At 38.3% G+C, this 13,203-nt stretch overlaps 1 protein-coding gene across 2 annotated transcripts in view; it reads right to left on the bottom strand.

The window, feature by feature from the left end:
• stk10 (serine/threonine kinase 10) overlaps positions 1-13,203 on the bottom strand; it is a 51,038-nt gene that overhangs the window by 19,624 nt on the left and 18,211 nt on the right. Inside the window, exons 3-9 of one of the 2 annotated variants that reach the window (XM_016247664.1) lie at positions 12,178-12,226; positions 11,759-11,908; positions 9,157-9,229; positions 7,380-7,574; positions 7,077-7,158; positions 3,805-3,939; positions 631-1,272 (exon numbers count right to left, since the gene is read on the bottom strand). In XM_016247664.1, the coding sequence (XP_016103150.1) occupies positions 631-1,272; positions 3,805-3,939; positions 7,077-7,158; positions 7,380-7,574; positions 9,157-9,229; positions 11,759-11,908; positions 12,178-12,226 (1,326 nt within the window). Of the gene's footprint in view, positions 1-630; positions 1,273-3,798; positions 3,940-7,076; positions 7,159-7,379; positions 7,575-9,156; positions 9,230-11,758; positions 11,909-12,177; positions 12,227-13,203 lie in introns of both variants that reach the window. The other variant, XM_016247663.1, reaches the window with a different exon arrangement.

The following is a 13,203-nucleotide window of genomic DNA, read 5'->3' on the forward strand; positions in this document are numbered from 1 at the left end:
TATATATATACACACACACACACACACACATATATATATACACACATACATACACATACACACATTAAAATGTTGCAATATCAAATAAATTGTACTTTAAATATTATACAGTAATTATATAACTTATTTATATAATTAGTAACAGTAATTAAAATAAAGTAGATAGATAGATAGATAGATAGATAGATAGAACAACCAGTCAACTCAAGAGTGGTTTCATTTCAAAGAACCAGTGAAACTATAATTTACTCCTTGGATAGTAAACTTACTAGAGACTCGCTCTGACTGGATCTGAAGATCAGTTCCAGTTGAAACGCATTTCACACTACAGGATCTGGACTGCAGAGAAGTTTAACCCGTTTAATATCTCCTGTGCATCAGTGATGCATCAGCGATTCCCTCAGTTTGCGTCTTTGATAATTCAAGCATTGCGATCATTTCTCATGTGAGCGAGCACTGATTTGCCTCCAAATTTTGGGCTTTTGTCTGCAATTCAAGATTCAGAAAATCAAGGCTAAATCATGTAGTGTGTCCGGAGCCCTGGTAAATGTTTTACATCAAAACTTACTGGAGAGGGTTTTAGCAAACACGTCCAATTTATACGAAAACATGCCTCAAACACAGACTCACCCGTAAAGAGATGGTGCCCAAGTCTTTGTTGACGGACATATCACTGGACAGGTTCAGGCTGATGTCCATGTTCTCACTCGTCACATCAGAGTATCGTTTTGATAACCTGTCGTTGGCAAGAGGCAGCAAACTTTCCACATCCTCGCCAGCCAAAGAGGACATGTCGCTCATCTCAGACATGCGATTGCTCGGCTCCTTGGACTCGGTTTGGTTCAGCATGGCGTGCGGTTGCTGGCTAGGCATTTCCCTTGCACTGTGAGCGTCTTCCTTCTCCGGTTCCTCCAGTTTCTCTGGTGCCACTGAGGAAGATTCGGATGACTCTGAAGGTTCTGCTGTTCTCAGCAAGGGAAGCTCTGGTTCGGTGCTCTCGACTGCCTTGGCGTCCTCCTCGGAGGTGGGCGTACTTTTTCCATCCTCAATGCCGGAGTCAGAGCTGGAGGTCTTGCCTGACGCCTCGCTCTCAGGTTTGTCGTGATCCTCCTCTGGAAACCTGTCGCTGAGATCATCCTCCTGCTCTTTCAAAGGAGTTTCGGTGGACACAGAGGTCCTGGGCTCCTCCTCGAGCTCCATTGGAGCTTCATTGTGGCGATGGTCCCCGTATAAACTGGTCTCACTGGTTTCTGATGGGTCTTTGATGGGGGCCTAGAAAGAACACAGACAGAAAGCGGCTTATGGGACGTAAAGGCCTGATAATTACATTCTTTCTTTCTTCTGTCAGTCCCATTGTGCAGTATTGCATCTGTCACACTTGGAGGCCAAGCTTCACAGGTTTACTACGGTTTGTCAGAGTAAACCAGCAATGCAATGGTTTCCCCAGTACTAAAACTGACTGAGAAAACACATAGAGATGATGTAGTGTTTTTAATAAAGAGGCTAAAGTTGGCGGCAGGCCACATACTGACAGTAAACTCATACACAGCTGCATGCCTTCACCCTTTGTCCTATTGTCCTGTGCTTTAACTCTAAAGAAATGTGGAGGGCATGTCTTTTGTTTCATTTTTAAATGAAGGCCAGATGAGAAGCATAAGTGTATTAAGGGTTATTTTGGAGCACATTGTGCCATGTCAACACATTTACTGTGAGCGGCCTAGAACAGATCTTTAAATGGATGTGAAAGTTGGGTGGGGACACAGTTTCTGTTACAGTCAGATTACATGAGCGGAAGAGACGCTACAACAATATTGTGCTTTGAAGGCTACATCAAGGTGTCGTGGCACCCAGTGCTTTTTGCAATGGGAAACTAGAGGGCAGGGTTGCCAAGTCCTTGGTTTTACTGCAGAATCTGACTACTTTTACACTGTTGCCGCAGGTTGTTTTTTAGTCTGCGCATTAAAGTGATCTACCCCCAACCCCTAGAACTCTATTTTGACTGAGTGGAGCCCCAACGGAGGAGAAAACCACAGAAAAACACGATTAGGCTAGTTTTGAATAGCAATTGGGCTGCTTTTGTTTTGCACACCTGGCAACCCTGCTGGATGGTTTCTACAGATTTTATACCTTTTTAAGAACAAGGCAATTTAAGGAATAAACTGAAGGGAGCATAATATGTCTATGTTCCCTTAATAAAAAAATGTCTACTATGAGTTGTACAGCAACACTTTAAAGTTTGAATATACAACTTATAACAGATCTCCATTATTTATTATACAAAAAATAGCTTTGATTTGAACAGTTCTGGTCGGAAACATTAGAATATGGAAATCATTTTTACTGTACCTTCCTGTAGCTCAAACAGAAGAGCATGATGCTTGCAACGCCAAGGTCATGGGTTCGATTTCCAGGGAAAGCGAGAACTGATAAAATGTATGTCTGACTTGAATGCAATGAAAGTCATTTTGGATAAAAGCATCTGCCAAACGCATAAATGTAAAATGTATCTTCTGATTAACACTGCAAAAAGTGCTGTTCTTACTCAGCATTTTTGTCTTGCTTTCCAGTGCAAATGTCTAAAGATTCTTAAATCAAGATAGATTTACTTGAGAAGCAAAATGACATGAGTCTCGTTTTCTGAGAAATGATCAAAATGAAGTGAGTCTATGATTAAAACAAGAACAAATATCTGCCAGCAGGCTCAGAAATAAATCTACTTAAGTTTTTTAACCCCATTGACAGATCTGTTCTTGTTTTTAGCATAAACTCAATTATGTTCAACAAGACTTCATATCTTCATTCTGCATCCCAAGTATCTTGAGGTTAGCATGTTTAGATATATGTATTAGTAAACCAAGAAAAAAAAAATACTGAGCAAGACATACATTTTTTGCAATGCATGCAACATTTATTGCCATAAGAATTGAGGACCTTTCGCAGCAATTTAAGACCTTTTAAGGCATTAATTTGTGGAAGCGTGAATTAAGACTTTGTAAGGCCTTTTTAAGACATTTTTCCTATTGAGTGAAACATTAGCTTATGGCCATACAACCAGGGAAATGCACAATCTCATCTGATCTTGGACGCTTGGAAAAGTTCGGCTCGGTTAGCACTTGGATGGGAGACCGCATTGGAAGTGTTTAAGAGTTCTGGCTGTAATTAATTCATCAATGCATTGCATTGTGGGACACAGCATTCCCTGCACTGCTGCATGCATCTAATTTTGGCAATGATCATCCAGGTATTTTATGCATACAAAAAATGTGCTTACAGTATACATCGTAGCAATGGTAAGAGTTACATAACCAAAATGAGAACATATCTGCATAACTCATCGAGTTTTTTTTTTCTCCTATACTTCTATTTCTGTATATAGTACATTATAAAATTTTTCTTTTTTATTATTATATTAGTGTTATATTACATCCCTACTGTGTTATTCCTATGTATGTCTGCACTATGTTTGTACTTTCTTCTACCCTGGAAGCTCCTGTCGTCAAGTCAAATTCCTTGTGTGTGTAAACATACTTGGTAATAAAGCTCTTCTGATTCTGATTCTGAGTTCTTGGCATGTTTGTACTGCTTTTGTCTTTCCCGGATACACCCGCACTGAATCATGGAATAAACTTTCCATACAATAACAATTGCAGTTGCCAAAGCACTAAACAAATATGTCTCTCTTTACACCCTGAGCACTTTTCCATGAGCAGTGCATTATTTGTACCCTCTATCTGCATATACTGAGAGATGTGTGATACAGAGACACTGGGGGGAGGTGATGAGTGAGAGATGTCAGACCCGTACAGATGAGAGGTCAGCAGGGTCCTCGTCTTCTCCTTCTTCATGATTGTCCTCGATCTCCTCCATCACCTCGGCTTTGGCCTCGGCCACCAGCTCTCTCAGCGGACGGTTGGTCTTCACCGAACTGACGAAAGGATGCTGAAACACAGCACACACGTGGAAAGATTATACATAGCAGTACAAACCCCAAAACAGTTATTCATTGTGCATAACAATAACATGCCACCTTAAGCAGCATGCACAAATAACATGGGCTGGAGAATTGAAATTGAAATTGGGGGACTTTATTTGTTTTGATTGTCTTTTTTTTGTAGTCAAACAGTAAAACAAATTTCAAATTTCATGTGGCTTTGCAATGTTTAGAAAAGAAACACAATCAAATTACAGTAAATGGTAAGAGCAAGTATTCATATCTGAAATGGTCTTTATTCAGTTTAGTTCACAAATATTTGGACTCAATATTTTGAAAATAATTATAAATATGATTGAACCCCTTTGACCTTAAATATTTACTTTAAAATTAATCTTTCAATAATTGAACAACTAATTTACATTTGCATGGTTCTCTGATGGTGGTTAATGGTCAAACAAATAAACAAATAAAATATTTAATATTTTTAGTTGGTGTTTTATTTTGTTTATTTTTATTTAAAAATAATTATTCGTTGTCATTCAATTTTTTTAATGATTTAATTAATTATTATCTTTACATCAATTCACAATCCCCAATTTGGGAAACACTGCGGTAGTGGAATATGATTTTTTTTTTTTTATTGTCATATTCATTAATGCCATGTGGTTTGGGCAGAAATGCCCATCCTTGACCTCTCAGATTGTTGTAGGACTTGTGTTAGCATGTTATTTCCACTTTAAATCAGCACAATTGGCAGTTCATTAAAAAAAAATGTTCTTGAGAGAGTCTGGGGTTTAATTAGGAGAAGAGCTGAGTTAGATGAAGGTTGTGCGGTGCTCAGGTACTGAGGACTTTAACTGAACTGTGAAAGCAGCAGTGTAATGGAGAGAGACGCTGCTCTCATCTATTATTCAGCTGAGTTGCACCTTGTTTAATTGAAGCGTCCCAGCTGCCGAGCGTATGTGAGGGCGAGTCAAGCGTTAAAAACATACAGCCAGCAATATCACTTACCGCAACTACAGCCAATGAAGAAACTACAGCCAATGAAGAAATTACAACCAATGTATGAAGAAACTACAGCCAATGTGTGAAGAAACTACAGCCAGTGAAGAAACTACAGAAACTACAGCCAATGAAGAAACTACAGCCAGTGAAGAAACTACAGCCAACGAAGAAACTACAGCCAATGAAGAAATTACAACCAATGTATGAAGAAACTACAGCCAATGTATGAAGAAACTACAGCCAATGTATGAAGAAACTACAGCCAATGTATGAAGAAAAAGACACTACAGCCAGTGAAGACACTACAGCCAGTGAAGACACTACAGCCAGTGAAGACACTACAGCCAGTGAAGACACTACAGCCAATGAAGACACTACAGCCAATGAAGACACTACAGCCAGTGAAGACACTACAGCCAGTGAAGAAACTACAGCCAGTGAAGAAACTACAGCCAGTGAAGAAACTACAGCCAGTGAAGACACTACAGCCAGTGAAGAAACTACAGCCAGTGAAGACACTACAACCAATGAAGACACTACAGCCAATGCATCCCAATTCACACGACATGCATCATTAATTGCTTCCCAATTCATAGTTTGCAGAAAATAGCCAACACTGACTTTGTATAAAAGTTGCCTTTGTGGAACATTCATATGATGCCCTTAAATGCATGTTAAGGTCTCTTGACCTCCACTTTAGTTTTGATGATCAGTTTAAACTGCAGACCGGCCTATAAAGACTTTGACTTTGCAAAAAATGTTTGGCACTCAGGATCTAACAATGGTAAATGAACTTAGCACACAACTCTTCACAGAAAAGCATGTACCGCATATCAATGTCACCTTCAGCCCAACAAACACCTGTCTTCCAGGCTGCTTTGTATGCAGCAGAGCGTTAAATTAATATGTAATATGAAACACCCAGAAGAGAGAGTGCTATCAGAAAATGAGCTGAAGTTCCTGTTTTGTGCTCTGCAGACGCTCAGAATTAACTTTTAACACACGTGCCAACAGCGAGAGAATTGACCAGCCACAAAATTATTTGTAGTTTATGTAGGAATTACAAATAAATGATGTAAAAATAAATAAATATGGCTCAAATGCAAGACGTTTTGATATCTGCATCAAATTAAATTTACAAAAGTGATTTTATACACACAGAAAGCATATTAAACGCAACTAAACTGTCTACTTTAATGTTTCAAACAACTTTTGTGAAAATAAAATGGCAAAATATGAGTGAAATAATGTTCCATCATAATTCAGCGTCAAATATATATTAATGCGAAAATGAAACAACATACTTATTCTTACCTGTAGTTATTCAAATATATTAAGAGAAAGTGATCATAAAAGTTTTTATTATATTTTCAAAGATTGTACTCTGGTAAAGATTTAAAATGACAATGAATTAGATTTTAGGGCTTCGCTGTGATTCCAAAATAGAGCCTTTTAATGACGCATAAGTGTTACAATGAATGACATTTTAGTGGGTGTCTTCTGTAAATCATGGTAAAAAAAAAAAAAAAAGTCAATATATTTTGCTCAGAAAAAAAAAATAAATTAACTGGACACTTTGTAACGTACGATAATTGTTTTTAAACTGTATTAAACTTTTTATTGTTTTGCATGAAAACCCCTCTTCGTCTCTGAACCATCGTGTAACATTTAATAATATACTTGTAATTAATACAGGGAGAAAAAACTACTAATAAACGTAAAAGCTACAAAGAGTAACTTATCCACTGAAGGAAAAGCGGTTTGAAGATTTGTGGGTTGCGATTTGAATTGGTCAGATCATCGTTCTTACGATTTGATGCAAACTATCGTGTTGCTGCTTCAAATAAACTTCCGGCACGTTTTGACGCCAGTTCAGGACTATTCTGGGGTGTTTTCAAAACAGCACATCTACTGTACATGATCTTTTTCATTTTGTTTTGCTCAGCGGATGGGGTGGAGGTGGAGAAATATCCCAAAGGAAGAACGCAAATTGCCCTAATTCCCTTCATCCAGCGGGATAGAAAGCCGTTTTAGGGTTTTCCGTATCCGTTTCCTTCATGTGCATTCATTTGCACACACATACCGTCTCGAAATGCATTAAATTCCACATGAGAAGTGTATGTGTGAAATGCCTTACGTCTAGAAGCTGAGCAGTCGTCGGCCTCGTCTCAGGATTTCTGTCCAAAGCTTTTTTCAGGAAATCGTTAAATTCCATTGACCTAAAATATACAAAACCATTAAACATTCGCCCGAGAGGGGGATACGATCTCTTATTGTGCAATAGTGATGAAATAACATTTGACAGTCATTCCTTTTCAACATTCAGTCATATTCTAGAAATGTTAAAAGCTATAAATCTAAGAAAAAAGCCCCAGTTACGCTCATCTTTGGAAGGAATCTTACAGTAATGATGCAAGTCACTAAAATCTTTGTGGCTCACCACTTGGCAGGCTGCTGCAGGGTGGGAGGCTCAGACTTGGCGATTTTTAGCAGGACCCTCATGGGGTTCAGCTCGTGGTGAGGCGGCTCTATCTGAGCCAGCTCGATCAGCGTGATGCCCAGCGACCAGATGTCGGCTTTGTAGTCGTATGGAGCATCCTTCATGGTCTCGCACATCACCACCTCTGGAGCCATCCTGAACATACAGGAGACATCAGGAACGATCCGCCTCAGAGACCAAAACCAAAGAGCTTGCATGCATTCCCAGTAAGGAGACGAGTATTAAAAGACAGATATGCAGATATTTAGCCAGCAGTGCTAGGTAGTAACCGATTACAAGTAATCGAATATAAAAAAGTACTTGTAATTTTAAATATTCGTAATCAGATTACAGTTACTTTTTATGGATTACATGATTACATATGTGACCCTGGAGCACAAAACCAGTCATAAGGGTCCATTTTTCGAAATTGAGATTTATATAACATCTGAAAGCTGAATAAATAAGCTTTCCATTGATGTATGGTTTGTTAGGATCGGACAATATCTGGCTGAGATACAACTATTTGAAAATCTGGAATCTGAGGGTGCAAAAAAATCTAAATATTGAGAAAATCATCTTTAAAGTTGTTCTTAGTTCTTAGCAATGCATATTACTAATCAAACATTACGTTTTAATATATTTACGGTAGGAAATTTACAAAATATATTCATGGAACATGATCTTTACTTAATATCCTAATGATTTTTGGCATAAAAGAGAAATGTATAATTGTGACCCATACAATGTATTGTTGGCTATTGCTACAGATATCCCCCAGCGACTTAACACTGCTTTTGTGCTCCAGGGTCACAAATATAATACGCACTGAACTTTCAGCAACTGAAACCGTTTTGGAGGGCTGAAATTATTGACCCGAAACAGTGGCATTAAATCAGAGCTCAGTGTAAGCGGCACATGAACCGATCATTGCTTCCTCTTTACTACTAACTATAGTACAAAATAAACACGAGGTGTTGAAAGAAACAGAACAACTTCCTGAAATGAATGTAATTACTCAATCTTTCAACCACAGAAAGACGTCAATAAAAAAGCTTGGAAACAATGTCACATAACGTCTAGCATTTTGCTAAATTTATGAACTATACTACATATTCATTATATTCCAATTATCCTGTTGTCTTCATTATTAAACGTGTTTTTGAATAAATGAAAAACACACGTTTACAGCCACTACAGTAGAAACAATTATATAATTAAAAATTAAAATGTTTATAAACATTTATTCAATTTAGTGTTGATTATTTGAGTGTTGATTATTAAATAAACAATGTATTCATTTTCGATTTTCTGTGAAATGAAAACTCTAATTTTGGTTTCGGTGCTTTGGTGTTAAATTAATTTCTGTATATAATATTTTTCTTAAAAGCCTATTTGTTCTTATATATGTAATGGTTATGTAATAAACCATTTGTGTTTTATATAATTACATAATTCTAATTTGCATAAAAGAACGCTTATTTTGAAGTAAAACATAAAATGTTAAAAATGTATTTTTGCATTTTTTTTAGGTGAAATATGGCTAATTTTTGTGAAATATAAAATTTTTCATTATCATAGGACTTTTATCTAGTGACTTGCATGAAGAGCCTGTTTGCAGTCAGTAAATATTAACAGACTGCAGTAAATATTAATAAGGATGTTGTAATTAGATCAACCTTCATACCTTTCTGCCTGAAGTGATTATGACAGCAGATCACTGATTTATAGCACTTACCAATATGGAGTCCCGATAAAAGAGTCTCGTCTTTGAAGAGTTTTTGTGTTTTTTGCAGAAACTCCAAAGTCCGCTGTAACAAAAAGCAGAAACTGCATGAAGATTTTATCCCAGTTTAAAAAAATGTCACATTGCAATCAGTAAAACCTCTAATATATAAGTTACACTACCATTCAAAATCAGTAAGATTTTTAAATGTTTTTTTAAAGAAGTCTCTTCTGCTCATCAAGCCTGCATTTACTTGATTAAAAATACAGTAATATTGTGAAATATTACTACAATTTAAAATAGCTGTGAATGTCTGTTAAAATGTAATTTATTTCTGTGACCAAATCTGTATTTTCAGCATCATTCCTCCAGTCTTCAGTGTCACATGATCTTCAGAAATCAGTATAATATGCTGCTTTGCTGCTCAAGAAATATTTCTGATTATTAGCAATGTCGAAACATCTTCAATAATACAGTTACTTCAAATAGTAAAAATAATTTACAATATTAGTGGTTTAGTCTCAATATATATATATTTTTTTTGGTAGATTATATTTGATATTGCTGCTTTTTGCAGCTGATTTTTCCAGTAAGGGTTGAGAAACACATGCATGATTGTTCCGTCTAGCAAATGCAGGGTTTGGATATATATTTATGTGTCTCCTCAGTCATCCGTGGAGCTGATGTTTGGGGGAGCAGCATCTGAAGCACATGAGCATGTCTAAACTTTCTCTCACAGGAAGCAGTAAAGGACTGATACTCTAGTATCTGACATTCTGAGCTACCATTAACCAACACACAATGAAGCCACATTCAGTTACACATTAAGCAGCATTCAGAGGGAATAATTCTCTCATTCAATCACTAAATCCAGGGAGACTTGAGTAGAGAAGTGTAATGAAATATTATAAGTCAGCTCCTGGCAAACGTTGTGTGTGTGAGAGAGAGAGAGAGAGAGAGAGAGAGAGAGAGAGAGAGCGTGTGTGTGTGTGTGTGAGAGAGAGAGAGAGTGTGTGTGTGCGTGCGTGCGTGCGTGAGAGTGTGTGTGTGAGTGTGGGTGAGAGTGTGTGTGAGTGAGTGAGTGAGTGAGTGAGTGTGTGTGTGTGTGTGTGTGTGTGTGTGTGTGAGTGTGTGAGTGTGTGTGTGTGTGAGTGTGGGTGAGAGTGTGTGTGAGTGAGTGTGTGTGTGTGTGTGTGTGTGTGTGTGTGCACGCACGTGAGAGTGTGTGTGTGTGTGTGGATATGAGTGTGTGTGCGGGTGTGTGTGTGCGCGTGCGGGTGTGTGCGTTTTTGTGACAAATAAAGGACATAAATGTGTATAATGACAAAGGTATGACAGGTATTACAAGGAGAAAAGGTGACTTTTCAGGACATTACCCCATGTCCCCACTTTTTAAAACGCTTATAAATCACACAGAATGGAGTGTATTGAAAATCTGAAATAGCACAAAGTCTCCTGTGAGGGGTAGGTTTAGGGGTAGGGTTGGTGTAGGGCAATAGAATATACGGTCTGTACAGTATAAAAACCATTACGCCTATGGAGAGTCCCCACTTTTCACAAAAACAAACCTGTGTGTGTGCGTGTGCGAGAGAGAGAGAGAGAGAGTGTGTGTGTGTGTGTGTGTGCGCGTGTGTGTGTGTGTGTAAGGGTGTGAGAGAGGTCAAAAGATTAGTAAGAGATCTTTTGCTCTGTTACAAAACCTAGTGAGCTGCCTAAATAGAAAGCATTTTAAGGCACATCACAGCCACACACCTGATCATCTTAATATGTCCTTGCTGAATAAAAGTATTATATGAATGGTACTGACTACTATTAATTGGTAGCGTATTATGGTTTCCACAAAAATATGAAGCAGCACAATGGTTTTCAACATTGATAATAATCAGAAATGTTTCTCGAGCAGCAAATCAGCATATTATACTGATTTCTGAAGATCATGTGACACTGAAGACTGGAGGAATGATGCTGAAAATACAGCTGCGCATCACAGAAATACATTACAGTTTAACAGAGATTCACATAGAAAATATCTGCAAAAATTTTAATTTTAGTGTATTTTTTTTATCTAATAAATGCAGCCTTATTGGGCATAAGAGATAAAATAAAATAAAATAAAATAAAGGCGGCGGCTGCCTATGCGGACAATAAACATGAAGGCTGCTCGGTCACACTTTATTTTAAGGTCCCATTTTCGCTATTAACAAACCATTAACTACGAATTTTGCCTCAATAACTCCTAATTTGCTGTTAGTAATGTAGTTGTTAAGTTTAGGTATTTGGTAGGATTAGGAACATAGAATATGGTCATGCAGAATAAGGCAGTACTTATAAACAGCCAATATGTTAATTATAGGCATGCTAATAAGCAACTAGTTAATAGTGAGAATTGGTTCCTAAACTAAAGTGTTACCGGCTGCTCAGTAGGTTCTGGAACAGAATTATTGGCCCTCATCAAATTAGAACAAGTTTGTGTGCTTGAGAAAAAAAAAGACAAAAAAGCCAAATAAATGGCCTTCATCCAGAAAAGAAACCTCAGCACAAATCAGCTAGTTTAATTCTGTAACTGTGGTTGTCAGTTTTAAACCGCAGCCGACTGATTCGCTTATATACGAACCTAGCTTGATGTCTCCGTCCAGCGTGAGGAGGATGTTTCCAGCCTTCAGGTCTCTGTGGATGATCTTCATGCTGTGGAGATACTGAAGAGCCTCCAGCATTTGCTTACAGACCACCCGGATCTGAGGCTCTTCAAGACCCCTGTCCAGCTCTGAAAGATACCAACAATACACACAAAATTCTGTCAACGTCAAACACACACTCAAAACTTGAGTTCGAGAGGCAGGGCAGTGTAATCAAAGGCATTGAACTCTGAGTGACCTTAAAACACCCAAAATAATGCAATATCTTTTTAAACTTCAGGAATAAATGCGTTTGCCTACTCACCCATGAGCTAATGACCAAGTTCATCAGAAGGAAGCTGGGGGCTTTTATAAACATAATAAGATGAAGGGAAGCAATAGGAGATTGAGGTCTTACCTAACATGGTGGCATCGACAGCACCTCCGGGGCAAAACTCGATCATTATCTGTGGGGGAAATGAGGAACAACATGAGAGGGTTTAGTTCAGAGAGATTTCTGGCTCATTCAGACACAGAAGAACTCAGTGGAGCTGAAAGAAAAGAGTCATTTGTGTGTGTGAGTGTGTGTGAGTGTGATAGTGTGAGTGTGTAAGTGTGTAAGTGTGAGTGTGATGTGTGAGTGTGATGTGTGAGTGTGATGTGTGAGAGTGTGATAGTGTGTGTGTGATAGTGTGTGTGTGATAGTGTGAGTGTGAGTATGATAGTGTGAGTGTGAGTATGATAGTGTGAGTGTGAGTATGATAGTGTGAGTGTGAGTATGATAGTGTGAGTGTGAGTATGATAGTGTGAGTGTGATAGTGTGAGTATGATAGTGTGAGTGTGATAGTGTGAGTGTGATAGTGATAGTGTGAGTGTGTAAGTGTGTAAGTGTGAGTTGTGTGTGATTGTGTGAGTGTGATAGTGTGATGTGTGAGTGTGATAGTGTGAGTGTGATGTGTGATTGTGATGTGTGAGTGTGATAGTGTGAGTGTGATAGTGTGAGTGTGAGTATGAGAGTGTGAGTGTGAGAGTGTGAGTATGATAGTGTGAGTGTGAGTATGAGAGTGTGAGTGTGAGAGTGTGAGTATGATAGTGTGAGTGTGAGTATGAGAGTGTGAGTGTGAGAGTGTGAGTATGATAGTGTGAGTGTGAGTATGAGAGTGTGAGTGTGAGAGTGTGAGTATGATAGTGTGAGTGTGAGTATGAGAGTGTGAGTGTGAGAGTGTGAGTATGATAGTGTGAGTGTGATAGTGTGAGTGTGATAGTGATAGGGTGAGTGTGTAAGTGTGAGTGTGATGGTGTGAGTGTGATGGTGTGAGTGTGAGTGTGTGAGTGTGAGTGTGATGGTGCGAGTGTGATGGTGCGAGTGTGATGGTGCGAGTGTGATGGTGCGAGTGTGATAGTGTGTGTGTGTGTGTGTGTGTGTGTGTGAGTGTGAGTGCGA

Source organism: Sinocyclocheilus grahami, unplaced genomic scaffold (genome assembly GCF_001515645.1).
Source record: "Sinocyclocheilus grahami isolate Dianchi unplaced genomic scaffold, SAMN03320097.WGS_v1.1 scaffold847.1, whole genome shotgun sequence".
NCBI lineage: Eukaryota > Metazoa > Chordata > Actinopteri > Cypriniformes > Cyprinidae > Sinocyclocheilus > Sinocyclocheilus grahami.